General features: G+C 39.7%; 3 protein-coding genes across 4 annotated transcripts in view; 1 reads left to right on the forward strand and 2 right to left on the reverse strand.

The window, feature by feature from the left end:
• The window catches only part of LOC109464074 (transmembrane protein 169-like), a 22,967-nt gene extending 11,845 nt beyond the window's left edge, over positions 1 to 11,122 (reverse strand). Inside the window, exon 1 of the mRNA XM_019761001.1 lies at positions 11,024 to 11,122. The gene's annotated coding sequence lies outside the window, so the exon portion shown is untranslated. The remainder of the gene's footprint in view (positions 1 to 11,023) is intronic.
• On the forward strand, positions 11,115 to 21,805 carry LOC109464075 (max-like protein X). Of its 2 annotated transcripts, none has more exons than XM_019761002.1 (9): positions 11,115 to 11,215; positions 11,697 to 11,748; positions 12,255 to 12,392; positions 15,041 to 15,157; positions 16,853 to 16,953; positions 17,620 to 17,716; positions 19,747 to 19,846; positions 20,185 to 20,386; positions 20,911 to 21,805. In XM_019761002.1, exons 1-9 carry the CDS (start codon positions 11,171 to 11,173, stop codon positions 20,965 to 20,967), a joined length of 909 nt encoding a protein of 302 aa, XP_019616561.1. In that variant the 5' UTR covers positions 11,115 to 11,170; the 3' UTR covers positions 20,968 to 21,805. The 2 variants fall into 2 exon arrangements, with proteins under 2 accessions (XP_019616561.1, XP_019616562.1); XM_019761003.1 differs by having other exon boundaries at positions 12,267 to 12,392.
• LOC109464085 (peroxisomal trans-2-enoyl-CoA reductase-like) lies at positions 21,741 to 26,325 on the reverse strand. Its single transcript, XM_019761012.1, has 8 exons — positions 26,161 to 26,325; positions 25,319 to 25,452; positions 24,755 to 24,920; positions 24,266 to 24,347; positions 23,899 to 23,995; positions 23,325 to 23,432; positions 22,350 to 22,461; positions 21,741 to 21,879 (listed from the first exon to the last, which is right to left on the reverse strand). Exons 1-8 carry the CDS (start codon positions 26,321 to 26,323, stop codon positions 21,818 to 21,820), a joined length of 924 nt encoding a protein of 307 aa, XP_019616571.1. The 5' UTR covers positions 26,324 to 26,325; the 3' UTR covers positions 21,741 to 21,817.
• Between the last annotated feature and the right edge of the window lie 494 nt (positions 26,326 to 26,819).

Raw genomic sequence — 26,819 nt, forward strand, 5'->3', positions numbered from 1 at the left:
TGGAAATGTATTTATGAATGTAGGTGAAATTGGAGCTGTGCAGATATTTGAAGTGTAAAGAAAATAATGGCAGTGATATGTGAATAGTTTTTAGTCAACAGTTGATCAGAAAGTGGTACAAAAAACTGGAAATGTACTTATGTATGGATGTAGGTAAAATTGGAGCTGAGCAGATATTTGAAGTGTAAACAAAATAATGGCAGTAATTTGTGAATAGTTTTTAGTATGATCCATACTTCCTCAATTCTGAGTAGTGCAGGTAAAATTTGTCTGGTGCAGGTGATTTTCAATGTTCCATGCACCAGTACACTTAGTATATGCAGAAAAAACATTTCGAGCCCAAGAGGTGGATTTTCTTCAGATAGCAGAACTTGGCTGAAGTACAGCGCACTGCGCACTGTTGCAGAAAATAGCTGCGGAGTCTATGTGCAAGCAATCACTGGTCTATACCTGATGCCAAGAAAGATACACCCACCCAATTTGCTCACTCACTGATAAGGCCACACCAATTTAATTTGTTGGTTCTCGGATTCGCCTCTTCGTTTTTTTTCTGATTTGCAAAAAAAAAAAATTTGATTCTGGTCCTGAATCAACTGAAAAATGCTCATGTTTTGCCCCCAACAGTTTAGGAAAGTCCTTTTCTACCTAGTTGTTACAGTTTTCTCATCTATCATTGCAGTGGTTTGATTAAAAGTTCAAAATTCAATGTTTAAATTTTAACCCAGCCTTTTGTGTTGACTTCATGGCTCATTTCGTAGCATTTAAGCCTATAATAGGACGCCTAGACCTGTTTTTATTTTTATTTTTTTTCGCCCTGTCGCTTCATATTTTTTCTGAAAAAATCCGAGAACCAACAAATTAAATTGGTGTGGCCTAACAAAGTAAGAAAAACCTGTGAGAGGCAGAATATATACAGCACTCAGAGTTGATGTACATGTAGCTTATACCAATTATACCACTTTTACAATTCTTAAACCACAACTGCGAAAAGATCTTTGTATACAATTTGATTTGATAAATTGTTTACCATTATTTACCAAATTTGTAGCGATTTTGTGCAGACTTGTTTAATAGAATGATTTATCAGTGTTTTCTGGTTACTGTTTGTAATTGATCACTGTGCCATATCTATTTCTTTTTGAGCAAAAACAATATGTTTTCTTTCTGTAAAGGTAAACAAAAAAGACCTTCTGTACATTATGGTCCTGTCCCTGGTGCTGAACTCTCTTCAAATACATATTTCAGTGCATGATTTATAATAGTTTTTTTCTTTATTTTTTCCTGTGTCATCATACATATTATGTTTTTTATTTGAAAAAAAGAAGAAAAATATCTTAATAAAGATATTAAGAAAAACCTTGTGAATCATGGCCCTGTCCTTGGTGCTGAACTCGATTCAGACAAAGGTATCAGCAAGTCAGCCTTCCGTATCCTCAGTTATATGAGCTTAAATGCGAACCCAATAAAGCCATAGCCACGAAACTAACTAGAACTCCAATATACGTACTACAACACACAGTAAGCTGCCTGCAACACCTCATTAAGTAACGCCATGTACTTATCCAATAAGCTAAATACAGTCCTCTGCAACAGGCAGCCATTTTGAGAGAAGGCTGTGGCAACGTTATTGGTTATATTGGATATGCCGTTCGCAATTATTGGCTAGAGTATATCGGGATTATTATATTTTTCAGTATCTTGTAGGAGAAGTGCAATAGTTAGAGGCACATCTGGTTGCTGTTGCAGTCATAAAATGTATGCAAAAAGCAAAGATTGTTCATGATACTTCTTTAAACATTGATATTCTTAAATATTATATACATTTACATCGATATACAATTAACATCTGTGTCCATAATATCACCAGGGTCCATAATATCGCCACCTTGAGAAATAGTGTGCTTAAAGATATTTTTACTGCAACATACCCTAGGTATGTACATTTGATGTGTGAGGGAGTGCATACCAAAAGTATGTTGCAGTAAAAATATCTTTAAGCACACTTTTTCTCAAGGTGGTGATATTATGGACCCTGGTGATATTATGGACACAGATGTTACAGGAAAAAAGGACTTTCTATTATACCTCCTTCCCATATATGCATACTTGCAATGGCAGGTGTGTAAAAAAAAAAGGAATTTTTCTCATTTAAAATTTAAATGCCCCAAGAATCATTGCCCTTCATTTCAGTGTCTGTGAAAATGCTCTTTAAAGATGGCCAGATCAAAAGTGCTGATTGGTTTCATCCCCATCAAAACCAGGGGAGTTACAAAGTCTTAGCCAATCAGATGAGGGCTTACATCACGGCTGGTGAAAATGCTGAGCTTGGGTGGGTCAGGGGGATGAAACATGTCTAGAAAGAATATTTTACACCTTAATCAGCTCACCTGTCTGGTCTTAAGGATAAAGAGATCATTGATAATAACCTTGTGCCTCATTTTGTATTCTGCAACAATCTGTATATAGTCCCACTGTGTAGAGTAAACTACTGGGCTCGAAATCTTTTTTTTCTGCATACCTGCACTGGTACAGGTAACATTGAAAATTACCTGCGCCAGACAAATTTTACCTGCACCACTCAGACTTTAGGAAGCATGGATCATACTGAAAAATCTTCAGAAACCACTGCCATTATTTCTTTTATTGGTATCTGTGAATGCAGCAAATAAATTTCAACCAAAACCTATATATAAACCCAGCACATGGACCAGTGCAGGTCAGGTGCAGGTCGACATCAGAAATACCTGCACAGCTCCAGTTTTACCTGCTCTAACCTGCATATACCCAGTACATGGCCAAGGGCAGGTTAGGAGCAGGTAGACATCAGAAATACCTGCACAGCTCCAATTTTACATGCACTAACCTGCATATACCCAGTACATGGACCAGTGCAGGTTAGGTGCAGGTCGACATCAGAAATACCTGCACAGCTTTCTCCAATTTTACCTGCACTAACCTGCATATACCCAGTACATGGACCAGTGCAGGTTAGGCACAGGTAGAAATACCTGCACAGCTCCAATTTTACCTGCACTAACCTACCTATGCAGACGGTATTTCCAGCCCCCTGATTACAAGTAATACTCTCCTCAGTGATGATGGAATTTTCTAGAACAGACCCTGCTGTAAAGGCCTGGTGATAAAGCTGCTTCTCAGACATTCACGCCCGCGGCGTAACATATGCCTGATCTACCCGCAGCTTTTAAGTGTGAAAATGACAGTGTTCAGAACATTTCTCCCTCTGTGTGGGGAGTGATAAGAAGTTGGAAAGACCTTGTAATTTGCCCCCGTGACACACAGAGAGCATTTAAGTGGCATAAACACATTACAGCACTTACATGTCTACTTTTAAATCATCAGTTTAGGAAACTCCTAGAGTTTAAAAGCTGCAAAGCAATTATTCTTACCGAGGCTTTTATTCTGAGTTATGTATTGCCTTCTAAATTTACATGTTAATAATGTTCAATATTATTGTAATCTGTTTTGTATTCAATATTGTAATCTGTATTGATATTGTAGTGTTTGGGAGGACAACTTGTAAAGGTGTCAACGCACCTGTTTTGTCCTCCCTTCCACTTGTACAAATGTATATATGATGTACTGTCTTATTCTACAATGTTGGCCCTGGCTTCCTTGCAAATATTCCAAGGTACCTGTACACCCCTCAGCCAGTTAGATGGTACAATCCTTAGCTGTTTTTCAGAGAAGTATATCTCAGCACGTTGGCAGAATGTACTGCGCCTGTGCAGAACCCTGGATTTTCGCGGTTTTCGTTGAATTTTTGGTTAATGTTGCATCAAAATTTTGCCTGTTGCAGAGGATATCTTTTCCGACATAACATTTGAAAACTACTGTCGGAATGCTAACCTTATATGAGCAAATACAACCTTATATGAGCCGTTCTGCCGAAGTGCTATGTACAATGCATTACGGGTTTTGCGCAGGTGCAGTACGTTCTGCCGAAGTGCTGTATATCTCCTTCTGTAATGTTCACACATGACTGACCCCACATCACTCACTGTCACTAATATCTCCCCCATCTTACATGCCCTAACTCCCCTGTAATGTACAAGTTCACCTGGGCTCGTAACTCTGCCCCCACCAATGAGGGCCTGCATGGGGGGGTCCCGACAGCGCTCTACGCTGAATTCAAAAACCTCTCGATTACGCTTTACGATAAATTCCAAGTGGCTACAATGCATTACGTAGAATTAAAACGGCAGATACGCTCTACGCAAAATGCGTCAATTACGCTCTATGTTGAATTAGAGTGGTCCGTCTACGCTCTACATAGAACTAAAATGGCCGATTACACTCTGCGGAAAAGGGCATGCGGGCCCCCCACCAATGAGCTTTATGGTACGAAAATAACAACTGATTGAAGTTCGCGGCTGTCTATCAGGTCCAGGTAATAAAAACTCCCTCTTCTGAAACAATATTTATGATATTCTAAATTCGATTCAAGTGGAGGGAGGATGACTGATAGTTCAAAACTGACCTTCCTGTGGTCGGGGTTGTTGTAGCTGTGCGGTAAGGCCTAGGAAAAAAATATTGTGTTTCCTGTTTCAGTCCTGAAAAAATTAGGGTCAGTGGGTAGGGATTATCTTTTTTTTTTCTATACTTTAGGGATATCTACATGTACAAGTGTCCAACTTATACTATACAATCATGAAAGTTTATCTGTGTTGCTAGTGACTGGTCGAAAGCTCTACGTGAGAGATTTCGTTGTGTTGGATCAACTATGATCGGTTTTCCAACATTGACATTGAAAATAAAAGTGTCCTCATGCAAGTTTTACTTCTTAAATTGTATCGTATAAGTTCAATCACTAGAGATTGCCAGAGTCTTATAAAAAAAAAAAGGAAGAAAAAAAAAAGATAATCCTACCTTCTGACCCTATTTTTTCAGGACTTAAACAGGAAACACAACATTTTTTCCAAGGCCTAACCTTGTACAAGTTGTAGGCTGGATGGCTGCAATGGATCCTTATCTCTTCCTACAGTTTGACAAATATATTGTGCAGATGACATGGTAAGCTGGGGGCAATTGTCCCTCCAACGCTTGGCTGGACAGATGGGTTGGAAACCTGCCAGGTTCAGCAGGGAAATGAAGAAAGTCACGGTGAAGAATTTTCCCTTGTCTTTATCTGATGAAGGTTTGGCTCCAGTCTGTGCAATTTTGCAACGCATTTTAAAGAAGATGTGTTGTTGAACTTTCGTAATGGAGAGTTTTAAAAGATATATTTGTTACTTCTGTTTACTTTGAGTTTTGATGCTTGGGGCCTTTTTTTTTAAATTGTAATATTGCACTTCTAATTCTTTTACTTACATGTACTAGAACTTATACATAAACCTATAGTTCATATAAGGACTTTACCATGTTCAATATTGTCACAGAAGGAGGTCATATTTATGCACTGGTGCAGGTAACATTGAAAATAACTTTTTTGCATACCTGCACAGGTGCATTGAAAATTACCTGCACCAGACAAATTTAACCTGCACCACTCAGAATTTAGGAAGTATGGATTGATAATTACCAGCAATGGTTTCTGAACAGTCTATAGTATGATCCATACTTCCCAAATTCTGAGTGGTGCAGTTGAAATTTGTCTGGAGCAGGTAATTATGTTTACCGAAGGAAAACATATTGTTTTTGCTCCATTTTCTTCCTCTTCTTCTTCTCCAAACAGTGACCTATGACCTGACCAATGACATGATTTGTTGACGTCTGTCACTGTGGTGACTGGTGTTGGGTTACATAATGTTGCAATTTCATGGTCTGCACTGCTCCTGTCACCATATACTAGTAGTACATGTATGTGAATGTGAATGTGTTTGAGTAAGAATTAACAGAGCAGACCATTCCAAAGGTAAACATTATGCATTTGCTTTGCAAATCTTACTGTTTTAAATGCACCTGTGCAGGAATGCAAAAATGTATAATTTTAATCCCTGATACTGATAGAGACATCCAAAGCGTGGTTGAAAATGTACCTATTTACTTTGCCAGCCCATTTCTGTAGTCAGGGTTAGGCCAGGTCAGGACCTGAATGTTATAGCTCCCACGTCCCATGATTTCCCTACAGACAGGTATTAGATGGGGGAAGGTCACATTAGGGGATCACACTGTGTCAAATGACAGGCTGTGACCAACGACCCACCGCCACCTGTCATATCTATTTTTTTATGTCATACCTGGGCTGTGATAATGTTTGATAGAAGAACTTTATTGCACGACAATTGCACATGGTACAATGTATGGCAAACTACATAAGTAGCAAACAGTAAAATGTGTTGAACAAGACCTAATGTCGAATAAACCTAACAAATCTACATCATAATTATTCAACTAATAAGGGATAGCAGAAGTCTTTGATAAAGTGTAACAATTGAGTCGGCTTAAATCACAAGTTTCTGAATTTTTTCTAATAACAAAGCATTCCTTTTTTATATATAGGTGTTCCAGCCTGTGTGATAACAGTTAAAAACACAGGGTTCCATAGAACAATATTCAAATGTGTTTTGTGTGCACCTCATGTGCCACTTTTGAAAATTTGTGAAAAAGGTTTGCCTGGCTAGGGCGGAGCATTTTAAAGAATTTTGTGTATCTCTTCAGTTCAACCATAGATACCATATTCCACATCACAATTGCAAGGTTGTAGAATTAACTGTGCAGAATTCTGTGCACACCAGTCAAGAGAGTTGAAAGTAAAACTGTTTCAGCTGCATTTAAACTACAAAAGCTAAAGGTCTGCCTGGCTAGCGTGGAGCTTCTGTTGCACTTCAAGAATAGATAAAGGCACTTCGATTTTCAGCTCCCGAGGCCCTTATTACTCAGGAAGCTCGGAAACACCCATTGATCTTTTTCTTACAGCTGCTATTCCTCACGCTCAACGTCATCCCTGATGTCTTCAGCCTACAGAAGGGAACAGGAGAGGCCCTGGTCAGGGCTGGAAATACTGAGTGCATGTGCACACCCAAAATTGAAGTTGTGCACCTAATTTTTTTCTGTGGGTGCTATTTTGCGGTGTTTTTGTACATATTAAATGTATGATAGTATATGTAGGATATTCTTGGCATCTAAGTGTCAGAAAAATAATAAAATCTTTGTTGCAGATCTTGTTTAAGATTTTGAAGTTAGCTCCAATTTCAGAAATCAGAGACAAGCTTAAAAGAGGAGCAGTAACAAAAGGTTTTGATTTACATGGTAGCCAAAAACTGGGGGTTTGGGGGGTCTTCATGTTCTTTGGGAGCTTTTATATGCTGTTTTCTGATTGCATATAGACAACATAGCCGGCCTGGTTGAATTACCCCAGCTTGTTTAGAACTGGGCTAATCAGAAAATAGTCGAAGACCAACAAACCGCCAGTTCTATAAGCCTGCTATGGAGGCTACTGGTGGGACATCCTCTGGAGAGCCATCGTGGGGCTTATGTAGTATTTAGTATCTGTAGATGCGTTGCCTGATTAGAGAGGCTAGAAGACCATGTTCTGTACATGTGTAGTCTAATTTTAATTTCTACAAGTGTACTTACAGTAAGTCACACTGTACTACTACAAAAGGCATAGTCTAAGCCGTGAATCTTCAGAGTTTAGACAACAGACATATCTCCAGTCAAGATCTTTTACCTCTAGCCTGCAGGGTTCCATCCTGGTTAGTTTACGTCTGCTCCCACAGTCGCTACCACTGTGGGAGAGGACGTAAACTAACCAGGATGGAACCCAGGCTAATTTAAGCCTTAAAGGTAACAGATTTCAGGACAGTAAAGCTGAATTTTCAAAGTCAATTTTCTGGTCATTCTTGATGTAGCAAGTTGAATAAATGCTGTCCATACAAATGCAATGTAGCTGACAGAAAACACAGTTGCTGTCTTTGTTCTAGCTATTTATTGGTGTCCAAAAATAAAGGGACTCTTCATGTACCTTTCTGGGCTATTTCAAATGCTAAGAAACGATCAAGAAAATTTTCTAAGAAAAGGCAGTAAATATCTATATCAGACAGATTTACTCATCCAGAATATTTTTAATTTTTTTTTTGCCACCCTGAAGTTGCATCGTACACCTGTAAGATTTAAACGGTGTAGACGTAAGCAAAGGGAGCATTTGTGAGAAATTGCTGCATGGGAATACAGTACCATCAAGAAGTGCTGACACGGTGCTCCTGAAACTAGGCGAAACGCTTTAGAAGCCCAGAGCAGTCATTAGACAGTACTACAACAGTTGGCAACCTGCTAGAATGATACATACTGATCACATAGGAATGGATGGATCGTCAAGACTGATGGACATATATATCCTGTAGGGGTACTTACGCTGAAACTCAGACATTCTAAGTTGTACGCATAGAGAAAAGGTGGGTATATGTCACCATTAAGAAAGACTGGAAGCAGTTGAGTGAGTGTTTGAACGTTGCATTTCAAATCTTTGTGTGCTGGTATAACTGCAAAATATATGACTCAGCAGCGAGCCTCACATGTACATACATGTGCTAAACAAAATATGGCTGTTATTTTATTTTTTATTTATTTGTTTGGCTGTAAAAAGACAATTTGTACAGCCAGGGCAGCCCAACTAGCCAGGCGGCTATTATTAAGGGCTAAATGCCCTGCTGACAAGACAAACATTTACACGTATAATACAACAACACAATACATCAATGTGGAGAGGTCAGGGTCACACAACTAAGGCTTATGGGGGCTGGTTGAGCCTGTAGAACTAGAACTTGTAGAAGAAGTGCTAGAACTTAAGTAGTCAGCTAGGCTACAGTAGCCTGCAGCTGGTTACCAGATCTATTTTAGTTCCTGAGTCTATATCCTCTCCGCAAATTGACTCAGGAGCTAAAATAGGTCTGGTAACCAGATGGATTTTTATGACATATTTTTGGTACATGTACATGTATGTGGTTAGGTAAATAGGTGTCTCATGTTTAGATGTGATTTTTGAAAAACACTCAATGTATTTACTTATACAAAAAAGGTATATGGGGTCCTGAAAGGCTGAAACTCTTGTTTGCTGTTTAAAAAGGTGTGGATGTGATTTTAATCAATCCGAGAAGTGTCTACTGTCAGAAAATAGTTTGGCTGCCAAGCCTGCAACTTACTTTGTACTGTAGCATACTACATGTACATGTACAATGTATATAGAACCCATGCCAAAAACTGGGGGTTTTGGGGGGTCTTCATGGTCTTTGGGAGCTTTTATGTGCTATTTTCTAATTGCATATAGACAACATAGCCGGCCTGGTTGAATTACCCCCGTTTTTAGAACTGGGCTAATCAGAAAACAGCCGAATACCACCAAACCCCCAGTTCTAAAAGCCGGCTATGGAGGCTAACATGTAATATAGTACACTACAGCTGGTTTTCCCATGGAAAGTCGCCAGATCTGATCTTTGTTTGGTCTGGTTAGCTCGGAAGTGTTGACTGGAATTCTAATCAGGGCACGCATTTATACATGTAGGTTCCCAAGCAAGATTTCCAAGGGGACCACCCTGGCTATGTGTCAGCTGCTATGTGTGACTGCCAAGGATTGATTTTTTTTCTGAAGGACGACTGAAGTTAAAAAAAGTCCTTCCCGCGCCATGTGGTGCATATGGCAGCGCCCATCTCCATTTCTGTAGCCCTTAGGCCACACAGTTGTGCAATCACTACAGCAGGGGGTTAGTCCACTGGTAGTGCTGTGTGTTTAATTCCCATACTCTTTCTCAAATGCTGAGTGCTGAGCAGAGAAAGCAGTATGTACCATTTTTAAAGTCTTTGGTATGACTTGGCCAGGGATCGAACTCATGACCTACTGAATGCAAGGCGAGCACTCTACCCACTTGGCCATAGCGCTTTTTTTAACTCTCAACATTTCCGACCTCACAACGCTTCAGGCACAGTTCTGGATAGTCCACGCTATGTACTAGTAGTGCGTACTCCAGAATGGTGCTTCATCCAGAACCATGTTCAGGCATGGTTCTGGATAGTCCATGCGTCTCCAGGAGTCCATGATATCCAGAACTAGGGCTGCGTACCTAAACGTGACATCAGGTACAGGTACAGGTACTGGTACAGAGGTTTAGGTACAGGTCCGGACCTGTACCTGTACCTGAACAATTTGACAAATTAACACGTGTTCTTCACTTTTTCAATCATGACACAGAAACAATAATAAAGTGTTGGAGGGAAGGGAAAATGACTGACCTCTGACCTGATTTGAGTTTGTTGACCAATCACAACCCTGGATCAGCCACACTCTCGCGATGTCTCGTGAGACTGAGGATCTCAAATCAATCGACGGTGTTTACGTCTTTTCCAGTGCTAATTTTTCGTCTTTGTGGTAGGATTTACCTATCTTTAGTCATATACATGGTGTAAACTAGCTATTTCGGTATATACTCGTTACTTCATGATCCGGTATTTTGGACCTGTACCGAAACGATTTTTACGGTATTGGACCGGTACAGTGTACCGGTCCGCAGCCCTATCCAGAACCATGACTGGATGCTTTTGGATATCCAGAACCGTGCATGGGGAAAAATAGGTGTTTGGATATCCAGAACCGTGCCTGATCCTATTATGGAATTGGATGGGCACGGTTCTGGATACAAAAGGACCACCTGTGAATAACACACCTGGTATTTAAACCGGAAGTGTGTGAGACAGTCGTAACGTCCCGTGGGAATTTATAACGGGCCGACCTCATAACGTTTCACTTCAGCCTTGCCTGAACCACAGTGACACGCACGGCTGACTGAACAGCGCTTGTCGAGCAGAGGTGGTACCCTAAGTGTCGCCCAGCCGCCGCGCCGTGGCACATAATGGCCGTAAACATGCAGCAGGCGATCGATCCTCAGAACATAACACTGTGAACCCTACCTTCAACCAGCTCGCAAAGAGTCCAAGTCTACTAGCTAGCTTCCGCTACGGTTTACCGCTCGAAAACAAGCTTTCTTTCCCTTAAATAACGCTTCTGTACACTCAAATAAAATACTGGAGCAGTAAAGAATGTCATATAGTCAGGAAATGTAAAATATCTCACCGAAAGTTGCTCCTTTTCCGCAAAAATCGCCCCAAAAAATCTCGCTTCGAACCCACAAACCACGACAGCTGCCGCCGCTCGTCTCCCCGGCTGACCTCTGACCTATGATGTCATCCCTACATCCGGGAACTCCACCCTGCAGACAAGATGGCGGACGGTCGGGACGATGTCTGGAGAACTTTGCGAGAACAGGTCAGTTTCTTAAGTTATTAAGACGTTTAAGACCTTTTCTTGTAGTTGACAGCTGTATAAGAACCTTAAGGTTCGTCTTAGATGATTTTTAGGCTGCCAACTGGGATGGTTAAGTTGTTGATGAGGAAAGAAGTTGGTGAATTTTATGGTGTCGTCCCAAAAGGGGGCCGGTCTCAGGTTACCAAAAATATGGCGCGAATTACGCTGACATTTGGTTATCTCTCGTCCACATCTAGAGAGGTTTAACCTCATAATCCCTGGTCTCTAGTCACCACTTATATTTTATTGTTAACAGGCTAATATTATAATTTTTTATTGTTTATAGGCGTATCATATATTTGTTGTGAACTCTGTGATTTAAGAAGTGAGGGAGCTTATAATTTTTGCAAAATAATTTTATGACAAAATATGCAAAATACAAATGATATACTAGTAGCTACCATAGTTTTCTTATAGTTTGTATCTTTTCTCCCATTACTAGCATGTGACTGCACTCACCACCCTGACCAATGTGGCAGCAGAAGCACCTTATGGTGAGGAACAACTCCAGATGTTTATGACGTATACATGTAATTTCTATCTTGTCATGTTTAGCTATTAGTATTAGAAGATCCAGAAAAGGCATTGATATGAATAGAAGAATGTTGGCTATTTCCTACCAGACATAACACGGAATGGCTTATTTTAGATTACATAAATTGATAATAGTTACATGGAAATTATTATGGACGAAGCTTACCAAAGCATTGGACGGCTTTGGTAAATTGTGGACAGTTTTGCATCAGCTATACTTATCATACTGTATTATACTTCAGATCCATTGATAACATTTAAACATAAATAAATATTTATGTTTATACATATTGCCTGCATATAACTTCTTCAGGTAGGGCTATTTTTATGATATTTTTACTTCATTATTTGTATAACAAATGTCAACTCAATGTTACCAACACAGCTCTACTGTTATTCAGGTAATCCTTTCTTTCTCTGAAATTCTACGTTTATAACAAATGTCAACTCAATGTTACCGATACAGTGCCTTTTGCAGCTTTCAGCGATGGTGACCTGAAGATGGACAGTTCGGCTGGCCCCAGCCCTACCGGCGCCGGCGGGGGCTTTCTCTACCAGAGGAGCAACAGTACTCACACTTCAGAGTCGTCAGTTCCAAATACAGGTACGGTAGTTTTGCTTCAATATGATGTAACTACAAATCTGCATTCGAATGAAAGCTCATCTGTGTTGGTAGAATCCATAGTTATTTATAGTTATAGTAATCCATATTTGTATAGTTATAGAGTAGAAGCTTTGTTCCAACACAAGAAGTCAGTACCAAATACAGGTACAACTGGTTGGCAGTTTTGCTTCAGTTTGATGTAACTATAGATATTATGCATTCGAATGAAAGCTTATCTGTGTTGGTAGAATCCATAGTTATAGAGTTGAATGTTTGTTCCAACTCAAGAAGTAAACTGACAAAGGTTGACCAAAATGTATGGTGAGTTTACTTGTTGTGTTGGAACGAAGCTTGAAAGTTGAACTCTATAACTATACAAATGTGCATGTTGTATGTGGTGCATCTTTTTGCAAGCTCTTAATTAAGAACGTGATGAATAAAAAGATGACTAGAAGAATGGAGCTCCAAAATTGTGGCTTGGTGTCTTTAAGTTAAACTAGAATGTCATAATCTCCGAGCAGATCTTTAGATTTTGATGGCTGCAAGTCTCCATTTGTTTGGCTGGCATAAAAAGATACCAGTGCAAAGAGAAAACCTGATAAAAACGCTTTAAATTATAACGTGTATCTTGACCTGTTGTCAATGTCAATAAAGAAAGAAAGAAAATAAGCCAAAGCCTAAATCTCTGCTTGGAGGATAAGAATGTTATAGGCTTGAAGACTTATCCATATATTATGTTGCCTATTATTAGTTTTAGACATAATCATAGTGCTAGTGGCTGTGTATCTGTAGTGATATTAGGTGAAAGTAGACGCAGTTGCTGTCACAAAAAGTGTTGTGTTCAGTTGAATTAGCAGTGTCATCGCTCTTGTGTGTGTAGTCATTCCTGTGTTTAACATGTCTTTTGTCATTCAACAGCTGAATTCCATGCATTTTGTGTTGTACATAGTAGTTAAGGGTGAATGATGTTGTACGATGTGAAACACTTTACCTAATTTCCTTTATTCCTGTTTCATTTCTGTGATTTATAATTGTCTAGGCACTGCTTTGCTCACCATAAAGAGCTTGTTACATTTCAAGCACCGCTTTTGTCAGTATTAATACATATGCATCTCTCATATTTCTATGTATTAAATAACTCCTTTCCTTTCCTTGCTGGTAACAATTGTTGAGCTTTGTATTCATGCATTTCTTTGTTCACATGTTAAACATGTAAACTTGCAGTATGTGAATACATATTTTGTTAGAAATGCAGTAAACAAAGCTCTGTGTATTCCTTGCCTTCTGCTTTTAATGTTAATTCAAAGACCTATAACAGCTTACTGACCCTTACTTCTGTGTCTGTTATAAATGATATATATGGAATTTCTTTCTTTCTTTTTGTACTTCGAAGCCTATGGTCAGTGTGCAAAATGCATTGGTAGTGTAGAACAAGTATATTTTCTAAATAGTTTATTTTCACACAAAGGCTACATTGCACAAAAATTCCCATTAAAAGATTGAGTAATTCCTACTAAAGCTTAAGTGGTGTATTTTGCACACGGAAAACCTTTGCCTATTGTCACTTTGCTTTTTACTGTTGCTACTGCATACATTACATGTTGATAAGCAAGTCATTTAGCACTTGAAGTTGCAACATGTTCAGTCAGGGCTCATACTAACAATAACAAAGGCCCAGATTGTTGCACATGTGCCAAGTGACCTGTTTACCTCCTTATTTCTTGGTGAGTGAGTGTGTGTGACGTTAGTGTGTCTGTTAAGTGTGTGCATGGGCTGTACTGAAATATATACACTTTACAATCTTGTCTCTCTATTCCATGCCCCCCTCCCCCAGCCCTCGGTTTTTCTGTAAAGTCTTGTTGCAGGTTTATATAGTGCAGCAGATTTAAGGGGAACTTCTGCCAACTCAGTTTGTGGGCACAAGGTTGCTCTGATGGCTTCAGCTTCATTAGGGGGAACATTTAACTCACCTCCTCTACACTTTGCACCAATATTTATACAACACTGTTATGTATATAATTATTATACATATATCCTGACAGGGCTCGAAATACTACCTACATTGTATAGATGGAGATCAGTACAGGTAAAACTGAAGCTGTGTAGGTTTTTTCTGATGTCTACCTGCACCAAACCTGCACTGGTCCATGTACTGGGTTCATGTACAAATGTAGGTGTATGGGAATTTCCATTTGTGTATTGTCTGGTACAACTTACAAAGAAGTATTGGCAATCGTTTCTGAGCAGTTTTTAGTATGATCCATACTTCGTAAATTCTGAGTGGTGCAGGCAAATTTTGTCCGGTGCAGTTAATTTTCAGTGTTACCTGCACCAGTGCACATATGCAGAAGAAAGTATTTCAAGTCCTGATAGCTCATGTAGTGTTTGAGAAGATGATTGACTGTTGCCACCTACATTTTGAATGAAGTATAAAAGAAATTATCCTAAATTCTGAATGGTGCAGGTAAAACTTATCTGATGCAGGTACTTTTCAATGTTACCTGCACTGGAGAAAAGATCTGAAGTACATGTATTTCGAGCCCTGTTCAATAAATCTAGTGTTTAACTTAAGATGAAGTTGATGATGAATCCACCAATCGTGGGGAAACCTCTCAATAAATGTGCCTGCACACACGTCTATCCTACAGCTGCGTTTGGTGAAACAGATTTCAAGGCAGGTGACTTCGAGCAGAGGCCGTATCGACAGAACAGTTTTTCCAGTAGGGCGTCGACGGCATCGGAAGGGTCCTCAGTTCCCAATACAGGTACAGGACACCAACCCCAGATACAAACAGAGTCCTGACACGGGACTCACCAGTCTTATTACTCACAAGTTTAACTGTTATACAAAATTGAAATACCCACTCAACAGTCTCAACAACCTAAATTCTGTCTCTGTCTGTTACAAATGTCACTTTCTAAAAATATGAAAGTTGCTGAACAGTCTCAGCAACCTAAATTCTGTCTCTGTCTATTACAAATGTCACTTTCTAAAAATATAAGAACGGATGTATTCCAAAAATACTTTAAACTACACTAAAAACTATTTTTTACTTCAAATCGTAACCCAAAATTCTACAGTTGGTACTGAAAATGTCGCCTGAACAAGAAAAGTACACTTTTATTAGACGTTACGATCTTCGATTTGAGAAAGTTTTGGTGGCATAGAGGCACATTGTGCGTAGCCACCGAGTGTGGGTTGGTGGACTGTTAGATTGTTTACCCAATAGTTACCCACTGTTGCATGTTCAACACAAGTAGAACCATTCATACTTGAAGAGTGGTTAGAAGTGCAATCATTATTCACTACAGTTCTCTTTTCATTTGGTTTTTATATACTCCATTTCTATTTTGTAACCAAAATCTATCAAGTTGTCTTTTTAAGCACACTGTTTAAGAACTCAACTCAAATTTGTTTGTGTACATTGTACAATTACTCCTTTTTATGATTCGTTGTTGTTTTTATTCTTCATGGAGAATTTTTGAACTCCTAACCCTTCTTCAATAAAGCCTGGCCTAAGCCACGTCAATAAACATGTAGAAATTGCAGTCATAAAAATGTGAAAAAAAGTCTTGAAAAAAAAACACGACCAAAACCCACACTTCCACAACCCTGTTATAACAACAATACAACTTGGAAAATCTTTCAGTGGAGTTTACAAATTGAAAATATGTACCCTAAAGTATTTCTGTAATCCCTTTGTATAACCTAACTGATTTTGAACAAAAGTTATTTTTTCATATTCGTACCACAATATAACAGTTTATTGGTGTGGCTTCAGCTCAGGCACAGTCATAGCTACATGTTATATAAAGAACACATAGTATCCTATAGGAGTAGCTAACACACCTTCATCAAGACCAGAGATATAAACACCTTGATCTGGCCGTATGTACATGTAAGCTACCATTGACCTGAAACTTGCCATGTCTCCTAACCACCAGTTCCTGTGAGAGAAATGCACAGAAAAAGGTTTTTTTTCCCACAAAATACTAGTATTTAAAATGTTTCAAACATGTACAAAGATATGACAAGGAAAACTGTACTATTTTGAGAAGTATTTGACACAGGGAACATGATAAGTTTATAATTATTTGACACATCAGTGAGGAAATGTTTTAGAATCATTTCACACCAAAAAACGTTTAAAAATTATTTGCAGCAGTGCTTGTAACGAAGCCCAAATTTTCATGAGCTTCGGTTCAGGAGACATGGCAAGCTTTCCCATCCTATCTTCTAATAACTTAAACACCTTGGGTCTCAGCCATGTGTTCTTAAGTAGGAGGACCCGGGTTAACTAAGAGAGCCTGGAGAGGAAACAAAAGGTTCCTTTCAGAAAGTACTAAAAGTCCAGGGCTGGAAAGAGCTGGTCAAGGTTTCTGAGAACTCCTGAGGTGAGTGGCCCTGCCGTGAGTTAGGAGGTTATGTGCTATCGATGTGTTGTGATTGGCTGTTACAGATGATGAGGATAGTGACGCACATCACAGCGCCTCCAGTTACAAGGAACGGCGGCGGAACGCGCACACAGCTGCGGAGCAGAAGAGGAGAGATGCCATAAAGGTTGGTGGGGAAACATTTTAAACCATTTTCTTCCCATTTTAGGGGCAGGGGCACATACTGTAGCAGAATTATAAGTTTGTGGGGTAACATGACACGTCAACCGAACATACTGAGCCTACGCAAAACCCAGATTTTTCACAGTTTTCATTTGATGTTTGATCAACATTGCATCAGAATTTTGAGAGATGCCATAAAGGTTTGTGGGGTAACATAACATGTCGGCAGAATGTTAAAGTTGGTGCGGTAACATACTGTAAATTCATTTAATAATGTGATTGGAAATTAGCGGTCGGTGGAAGGTGAAAGGTGGGGTAACATTTTGAAGGATAGGAATAAGAGAGGGAAATGGTAGAGAACCAAGAGCCTTCTGGAAAGGATACAGAACCAAGCTGCAAAATTCTGTATAGACAACTACAAAAGGGGTGCTAGTGTCTTGGAAATGAAAAGAAACCTACAGTGGGTGTCACTGGAAGACAAGAAAAATGTCCAGACTATGCATGATGTACAAAACGGCCACCAAAGTGGTGGTCATAGCAACTACTAGTACATGTATCTAAAACCAGCTCAGAAGAGACAGTACAGTTCATTTATGTTATTTGTATATCTACCAATATGTGTAACTGTGTGTAGTCATTGTTACATGTTTTGTATTGTTCCTGACTGCAGAAAGGGTATGATGAGCTCCAGCAGATGGTTCCCACGTGCCAAACCCAGGACCAGATCGGCTCGCAGAAACTCAGCAAAGCCACGGTGCTGCAGAGATGTACGTTAGTTTGTAGATAGGACATTTCAAGTGGATGTGTTTCCTCTGTCACAGTCTTTTGGTAGCCTGTACTAGTCTTCGGAAGCAGCTGAAAAGACAGATAATATGCCAGGGGAGTTGGCATGTTATCGGCTCCCAAAAGCTCCCAATTGGTTCGCTAAAGGAGTACAGACTACAGAAACTCAGCAAAGCCACTGTTCTGCAGAGATTTAGGTGATACATGTACATGTATTTGTAGATGGGAAATTTCAATTGTTGACAGCAGTTGTGAAATAGTCTTTTGGCTTTTGTCTCCCATTGGTAGCCCCTAATAGGCTTCGGAAGTGTCTGAAAAGAGTAGAAATAGACAGATAACATACCAGGGGAGTTGGTCCACAAATGGAGTACAGATTACACAAACTCAGCAGGGCCACTGTGCTGCAGAGATGTAGGTTATTTTGTAGATAGGGGATTTTTCTTGTTGTGAAACATTTAAAGCATTTCCTCTGTCATAGTCTCTCATTGGGAGCCTCCACCAGGCTTCGGAAGCAGCTGGAAAGAGTAGAAATTGGCCAAATAGACAGATAACATGCCAGGGGAGTTGGTCTGCTAAAGGAGTATAGATTACTGCTCTGGAAGATTGTACTGCTTTAGTGAACCAACTCCCCCAGCATGTTATCTGTCTTTTTTTGGCCAATTTGTACCCTGAAAGCTTTCGAAGCCTGGTAGAGACTATATCATTGGATCTCCATGAAGAGTTGCTTGGGCAAACAAGTCTGCATCAACTTATTTATGGATCGACAAAGTCTTGGTTTGTCCTCTGCTGTTGAGTTTTGCAGTGGTATGACACTGAAAGAAGAAGAACTGAATGTGACTCACTGACCTATGTTTGAAAAACGACATCTTTGAGACAGCAACAGAGGACTTGAACCACCATAGATACAGAACAGATGCCCATGCAGGAAACAGATACGGATGGGCAGAATTACCAAACTTTACAGCAAACAGAGAACACACTAAGCACAGTGGAAGGTGACTGACAGCTGATTACGGCAACTAAGACAGGAAAATGATGACAGATTGCCCAATAGTTCTCCACGAAGGTCATTTAGAGACTTGAATCATCGTTCTTTGAAGAAGCAACTCTCTAACAGTGAATTAGGCGTAGGGGAGGATGGGTGACATTGTCACTGTTGATCGTGCAACATACGGGCTGACTTTGTTATATAATCATGCTGTAGTTCATGCTGACAGGTTTATCCAGAGCTAACTTGTGAAAAGCAGCAACAGTCTTGTGATTCATAGTCTGCTGCTATGAAAGTGGATATGTTTCAGGGCTCGAAATAGATGCACAGTGCAGGCAATATTGTAGCTGTGCAGTTATTTCTGTTGTCTACCTGCACCTAACCTGCACTGGTCCATGTAATGGGTTTATAGATGACATGTACAAATGTTGTAGATGTATGTGGATTTTTATTTGTTGCATGGACTGTTAGTGTTACCACCTATAAAGTCTAACTCTAAGAGAAATAATGCAATGGTCTGTTCATTGCGTTTTTATAATGATCCGTACTTCCTAAGTTCTAAATGGTGCAAGCAGAATTTGTCTTGTCCCAGTACTACATGTAAGTAATTTTCAGTGTCACCTGTACCATTCCAACTCATACAAAAAAGTATTTCGAATTTGTAGTATGCTGCTAGAGAATACTCTGAAAATGCCTGTGTGCTGTACTGAAAAGTGTTGTTGAGAAATAATGGCAATGGTTTCTGAACAGTTTCTACAGTCTGTATTATGGTCCATACTTCTCAAATTCTGAATGGTGCAGGTAAAATTTGTCTGGGGCAGGTTAGGTGCAGACATCAGAAATACCTGCACAGCCTCAATTTTACCTACACTAACCTGCATATGCAGGTAATAGTGTTTCAAGAACTGACAAGATATATGTATACAATACAACAATGTATATAGTGTAGTATTCATGCAGTGTACAGGAGTGTACAGTGAAAATGCCTGTGTGCTGTACTGACAAGTTTTGTTGTCCCTGCTCCAGCCATTGACTACATCAGCTTCTTGGTTCAGCAGAAGAAGAAACAGGAAGATGAGCTGGATGCTCTCAGGAAGGACGTCATGGCTCTCAAAATCATGAAGGGGTAGGAAAATCCGTCCATAATTCTAGTATTCTAACGCTACTGATCATGAGAAAGTCATCAATGCGTGGTGTCGGTAAATTTGCTAGCATCTTTCCACACTTACGGTACACAAATCATTCACTCCTAGTAGCAAAGTTAGTTTAAGTTACCCATTACTAAGAAGCCAGAAGAAACCAAATTTACTTAGTTGAAGTTACTTGACAATGTATGCATGTAACGTTATCTCAATATCTGTATTCTATTCTACCTGTACTTTACCCAACGGGTATGTGTGTACAATAGAAGTCTTTATTAAAGTCATTCAATTGATTCATAAGATCTATATTCTGATACTTCAGGAATTACGAGGAGATAGTTGAAGCCCACCAGAACACGCCGACTCAGGGACAGAACCAGGTGTCAGACGAGGTGAAGTTTAACGTGTTCCGCTCGGTGATGGACCATCAGTTCCAGTCCTTTAACCAGTCCATCTCCGTGGCCAGTTTTGCCGAGCTGTCGGCCTGCGTCTTCAGCTGGCTAGAGGAACACTGCAAACCTCAGGTAAGAGAAATCTGTTGTCTCACGTAAGACACGAGACACAAGTGGAGAAACATCGATTTAAGGCATTTCCTCTGTCACATTGGGAGCCTCTACCAGGCTTCAGAAGCAGCTAGAAAGAGTAGAAATTGGGACTCCTCACTTAGCTTGTTTTGGGGCTATTTTGAAGTTTGAAATGATGACAAAAATGTGCTAAGAAATGGCCATCAATGTCAATATCTTAAGTTGTTAGCTGCACTGCCTCAAAACCAGGAGGTTGGGAGTTCGTTTCCCAGTTGTTGTCACTCACCCAACATGCATGCTACTGTAAAGGGTTACAGTAATAAAAAATAAAGGGACTCTTCACCAAGCTTTTTTTTGGCTGTTTCAAACGCTTTTAAGTATGAAATGATGACAAAAATGTGCTAAGAAATGGCCATTAATGTCAATATCAGACAGATTTTCGTATCCAAAATATTTTTGTTTTGCCCTCCAGAAATTGCATTGGATGCCTTAAATATTACCATGTTTTACTTGTTCCACTACAGACGTTACGAGAACTCATGCTGAGTGTTTTGAGACAAGTCAACAACCAGCTCTTCTAGCAGTACCTTGGGTCTACAACGCTACATGGGAAAAATACCAGGAAAGAGCAAGAGTGATTTGTTTTTCACAACATTTATTTATTGTCATACACAATATTATGATTACAAGGTGCTATTGCTTTTTTTCAATTTGACATTCAGGGCAAAAATTAAAATGCCCCTTTATAAAGTTTTCATTCAGTTATTCTGTACAGCTCTTATCCTAATACCTGTCAAATTTCATAACTCTCTACATAATAAAAACTCTTTTGTTTTGATCATTCTTTTTCTGATACAGTGTCAACTACTAGACTAAGTAGCTAGAATACAGCAGATTCTTTTGGTCTGATTGGTTGTTTCCCATAACAGTACATGTACATTTTGTATAGTGCTGGTAGCTCATAAGCCATGTGTGTATTTACTGATGTACATAGTGTTTGATATGAGATGTATTGGAGAAAAATTATTGTAAATATTTCTCTACATTGTATAAAACATTTACAGTCTTTCATTGATGATGCTTATTGCTTACCATTAAGACACGTGGATACAAGAATTAGATAATGACTAGTGGATGAATTTGAAATTAAGAACATTAGCAGCATTTGTACTCTTTGTAAGCTAGAATTTAAGAATCATTTTTGTCCAAGAAGATTACGATGAAAGTTGTTTTGTAGTCCTTTAAAAATGATGCTACATGTACAATATCAGAACTCTTGGACTTTGAATGAAAACTTTGTTTTTTGAATAATTTATTGCAGTATCTACAGATTGGGTTACAGTATTGCAGTATGAAATATTGTATAAAGTACATGTACATTGTACAACATGTATGAATAAAATGTATAGATGCAGACAAGCAACTTTCTTCTCAAAGTTTTGCCTTGAGTTTGTCTTCTTCTTCCCACTTGTATGCTGGCATTTTGTCATGTTCTGAAAGTGGAAAATGAGAGAAATTGAGACTTTTTTGTGTCAAAAATAAAAGCAATGGCAAAATTGTAAAACATACTGGTATAATACTGTGATAGGTAGGCACCAGCATATTGGATAATAAAAACAAAGCTATGGAAACATTTAAGACATCTACAACATGTCCAAGTCAAAAAAGGACTTAAAGAATGGTTGTTTATATGAGCTGAAATCATGGTATTTCCCATCTACAAGAAGATGTTTCGGTGGCTGCAAAATACAGCATCAAATTGGCCAAACAGTATCCATTTGGCCCAACGGATACTGTCTGGCCAATTTGATCATAGATTTTGCAACCACTGAAACATCTGCTTGTAGGTTAGTATTTTCCAGCAAACTTGGAATAAATCTCAGCATATACCTGGTATATTGCATGGTAAAAACAAAGCTACAGTAACAGTTAAGGTAACTACATTGTACTTGTACAAGATCACCTGGAATCTCCCAGGGCACCTGGAAGAGGTCCCAGCCTCCGTCTACTTTAACAGTCTCCCCTGTGATGTAGGCAGCAGCAGGGGACAGCAGGAACGTCACAGCTGCTGATACCTAATAAAGGTAGATAAAGAAATGTTGCACTCTCTATATAACATGTAGTTACATGTACCAGGAAAGTTATCTACATTCAGAAATGGATTTCTACAATGGTAGACTACATGCACATCCTGGTGAAAATTGTGTTTCAGGCTCCAATCTGGTAGAATTGGCGATGCTACTGGTAGAGATTGTATTCACAGTCTTTGTCAAAAGAGACTCTGATCAGGATACTGTTAAAATGTTAGGGTGGTTTCCCATTTAGAAATGTTGCACTCTCTTTATACCAGGAAAGTTATTCACAATGTACATTCATGAATTTCTACAACTGGTAAAAAAAACGTACATGTATATACAAATGTATATATGTCAGGGTAGACACTCTTATCTGGTAGAATTGGCGATGCTATCGGTAGAGATTGTATTCTTTGTCGAAAGAGACTCAGATACTTGATACTTTATTGGAATATGTTGTCCCCTGCTGCTGCCTGGACTGTTAAAGTGAACGGCTAGGATTTTGAGTATTGGACTACGACTCTGTTTTGACGAATCGGACTTTTATGTTTACTGTATGTTGTCTTACTGTACGTTACTATGTCCTGTGTAATTTTGCTGGGCCCCCTTGGAAAACAGCTGATTCAAGCTGAATTGGGGCTACCCAGCCGTCTTGAGATGAAATAAATAAATAAATAAATATCCATTAGTTGCACAAATCAGATCAGGATACTGTTAAAATGTCAGGGTGGTTTCCCATTTACAAATCCAAAATTTCAAGTCACAAAGGAACATGAATCAAGATACAAAATGTAAGAAGGTGCTGACTGCCTTTTAAACATGTTTTTTCCTAGAAAACCCCCAGAAAAAATGCTTTACTGTACCTCTTCTGTAGTGCCATTTCTTTTAGCAGGTATAAAAGGGATGGCCTGTCTAAAAACATCTCCAAAAGCCTTGTAGTTCTCCGCTGCTGTGGGATTGTAGATGGAACCCTGTGAAAACAAGAATTCAGAAATTTTAGACTTCCAAGAAGGCCATTTTGGAATTCCGTGAATTTTTTAGAACAACTGAGGAGTTTTGTTTCCCAGTATTATGTGAAGATATCAGAGAAAATATCAAAGAAGTGGTGTAATGTTATGATCAAGATAGTACAAGATAAAACATCCTAGAAACCTCTCATCATCAGTCAAGGCAAAATCTCTTCTCCCCTCAAAAAAAGACATTTTTGTATCTGTATAGCCGGTATAACCACCTTTCGGCGTAACAAACCTGTTTCACAGGCACGCGGCAGCTGGCTACATTACACCGATCGACTTGTTACACCTAGCCCTTGGACATCTAACTCTAGACACTGTTTAAAGCTATCTAATGACAATGCCCCTACTGTACTTGGTGACAGCGAGTTCCACTCTGCGATAGTTCTAGGAAAGGAGGTTAGTAAACCGAGGCAGTACTGACCGGTGCCACATTGTTAATCCTGATCCCGTTAGAAGCCCACTCTACAGCCAGACTCTTGCTCAGGTTGGCAATACCAGCACGGGCGGCTGCAGAGTGTCTGTGAACAAGGACATATACAGGTTAGGAGCAGTTCTTTAGCCTGGAGTCCAGCCTTGTTAGCTTTAGTCCGCTCCCCAAGGTCCGCGTTGGCGGAGTAGCGGATCTTGGGGAGCGGACTAAAGCTAACAAGGCTCGACTCCGGGCTACAATTCTTAGCCTCCTTTGCATACATCTAGCTGGGCAACATTTGTTTCTACAAGTGGATAGTAGGATTGGAATTCAAAAGATATGAAGCATTTCATGTACTGTAGTGTAGTCTTTAACATACGCTATTCCCGGCCTTCCCTTAGATGTAAGTAGGATGATGTTGACCACAGCCCCTCCATTCTCTCCCATCCAGGCATTGTAGGCTGCAAAATAGAGGGCATTTGCTTGTAATACATTGCATTGGTAGTTGCCTGTAATAAAAACTTTCTGGTCATTTTTCAAATGTTTAAAGTTGAATCAGTCCTATCCCATAGCATACTGATATCTGTGAGGCAAAAATACGATATCACTGATGGAAAATGGCTGCTTGTTTCATATCATAGGCTGGTGCTAGCTGTTTATCGGTGTTGCCAAAAAATCAAGGACTCCCCACGTAGCTTGTTTATGGACTATTTCAAATACTTTAAAAATGAAGTGATGACGAAAATGTACTAAAAATGGTAGTTGCAATGTCAATATCAGGCAGACTACATGTACATTCAAAGTACATTTATCTTCTGTGTTGCCATGCTGAACTTGGCATTGGATGCCTTAAAAACTGTAAAATCACCTTCTCTGAGGCACAGGAAGGTTCCGTTGAGGTTTGTGTCTACCACAGCGTTCCACCCCTTCAGACTCAGCATGGACACAGGGCTCTGGAACTGGCCTCCTCCATTATTCACCAGGAAATCCAGCCGTCCAAACTCCGACACTACTGACGACATCAGGTTTTTCACCTGGAGAAAAAGTACACGTATTTCACATTCAAGATAACTACAACACTTTGGAAGGATTTGGGACATACCTGTATTAATTTTATACTTCTATGTTTAACTTAATCAAATGGATAAGGTCAATGACATGGACCAGATGTCTGTCACCGTGGTAACTGGTGCTGTAGCAGATGCCCTGTGCTGTTGTTGGATTGAATTATGTATCATTAGAAATTTTATTTTATCCATTTACATGTATTTACAGGTTTGGCTGTACAACAAGCACAGCCAGGGCAGCCCAACAAACCTGTAGCTATTACAAAGGGCTAGGCCTGCTGACAAAGACAAGACATTTATAATACAATGGAGTTTGAAATGGATAGCATATCAGCCTATAACATTATTCTATGAAATCTTCGTACCTCATCCTCTTTCCTGATGTTGCAGGGAATGGCCTTGACCTGAGCTGAACTCCCCGGCGGGATACAGGCGGCCATCTCGTCTGCAGCCGCCTGGAGACGGTCCTTCTTACGGGAGGCTATCACCACCTTGCATCCTGCAGGAGGAAACAACTTTTTTTTTCTAATGCTTAGCATCTGTTTCAATCAATGGACGCTGTCGATAGGGTTGAGATGTCGGTTAACACAGGACTTAAATTTGTGCCTGTCCCTAAGAGTTGCAGTGTTTTGTGGCAGAGACTTACAGAGCTTTACAGCAGCTGTATATATATTTAGGCCATAGCTAGCTTCCTTTGACAGGAACTGTTCTTTTACCAAGAATTTAACGTTAGGTGTGATCTTTCTAGTTCTATTGGGCTACGCTTTAAATTGACTTTAATAGGCTTCAGAAGCGGCTAGAATGAGTAGACGTTACAAGCAAAATATAGGCAGAAAACATGCCAGGGGAGTTGGTCCGCTAAAGCAGTACAGATTGCCACTAGGCCTCTTGCAGACCAAAAGGAGTACAAACTGGAGTAGTAAAGTTTGTAAACAGTAACTCCTTTAGTGGATCAACTTCCGGCTTGTTATCTGTCTATTTGGCCAATTTCTACCCTTTTCAGCCGCTTCTGAAGCCTGGAAGAGGCTCTTACTGAACATCAAACGGCGTTTCATGTTTTAAGGATGATTTATGATTATTAGAAAGTCGGGCAAAGGTGAACGTTCGCACGGTAACACCAGGCTGTATCTGGGAGGCGTGGCGACCTACTAGTTCTTGAAGTTCTTTTGAGTTCCACGCCCTTCTATTTTATAAAACAACAACTTACCTAGACTCAGGAGTTCCTTGGTGATTGCTAGCCCAATCCCTGTCCCTCCACCCGTGACGACGGCCACTTTCCCCGCGAAAAGCCCGTTTTTGAACACACTACGGACTCCCAGCTCGTTTTTCGCCGCCATACTTGTGCTGACCTTTGACCGGGCTGTTCTCATCGGTCAAAAGTTGGGAGGGCTGTACCATTTTGACTAAGGGGTGCGACGGTAAAACGTTGCTTATGATTTCATAGCCCACTTAAAACCTTGAATGGCTATATTACCGATTCTTGAACACGTACATTACGTTACCAATACTGCCTCCTTTCTTTTTTTTCTCACATTGCATTCTGCAGCCTTTACTATATAGTATATATACATAGTATGTACTATAGTATGTAGCCCTAGTCTAGGCCAACTACAATTTAAATATGTTCATTTCTTCTCCTGTGGCAAACATTGTTTTCATAGCTTTTACTTTTCATGTTGTTCACATACTTAACACAGTAACTTGCTCATGTTACACCTAGGTTTCAAGCAACTTGAACTACTGTTCATCCCCCCATGTGTACTGTTTATTATGTCCTACCTGGGCCGCGATTACGTTCGATACGGGTGTTCCGGCCCGTGTGATAACTAGCGGTACGGCCCGGGCCTTCCAAATGTTCCGTGGAAC

The sequence above is a fragment of the Branchiostoma belcheri genome, unplaced genomic scaffold, assembly GCF_001625305.1.
Source record: "Branchiostoma belcheri isolate BF01 breed outbred unplaced genomic scaffold, Haploidv18h27 scaffold131, whole genome shotgun sequence".
In the NCBI taxonomy this organism is placed as follows: domain Eukaryota; kingdom Metazoa; phylum Chordata; class Leptocardii; order Amphioxiformes; family Branchiostomatidae; genus Branchiostoma; species Branchiostoma belcheri.

Coding starts and splice junctions, on each gene's coding strand:
- LOC109464085 (XM_019761012.1), bottom strand. CDS start 26,323: ATGAGAACAGCCCGGTCAAAGGTCAGCACAAGTATGGCGGCGAAAAAC. Junction 25,453..26,160: donor CAAGGAACTCCTGAGTCTAG/GTAAGTTGTTGT, acceptor TTCCTCCTGCAG/GATGCAAGGTGGTGATAGCC. Junction 22,462..23,324: donor GAAATGGCACTACAGAAGAG/GTACAGTAAAGC, acceptor TACCTTTATTAG/GTATCAGCAGCTGTGACGTT.
- LOC109464075 (XM_019761002.1), top strand. CDS start 11,171: ATGGCGGACGGTCGGGACGATGTCTGGAGAACTTTGCGAGAACAG. Junction 15,158..16,852: donor GTCCTCAGTTCCCAATACAG/GTACAGGACACC, acceptor TGGCTGTTACAG/ATGATGAGGATAGTGACGCA. Junction 16,954..17,619: donor AGAGGAGAGATGCCATAAAG/GTTGGTGGGGAA, acceptor TCCTGACTGCAG/AAAGGGTATGATGAGCTCCA.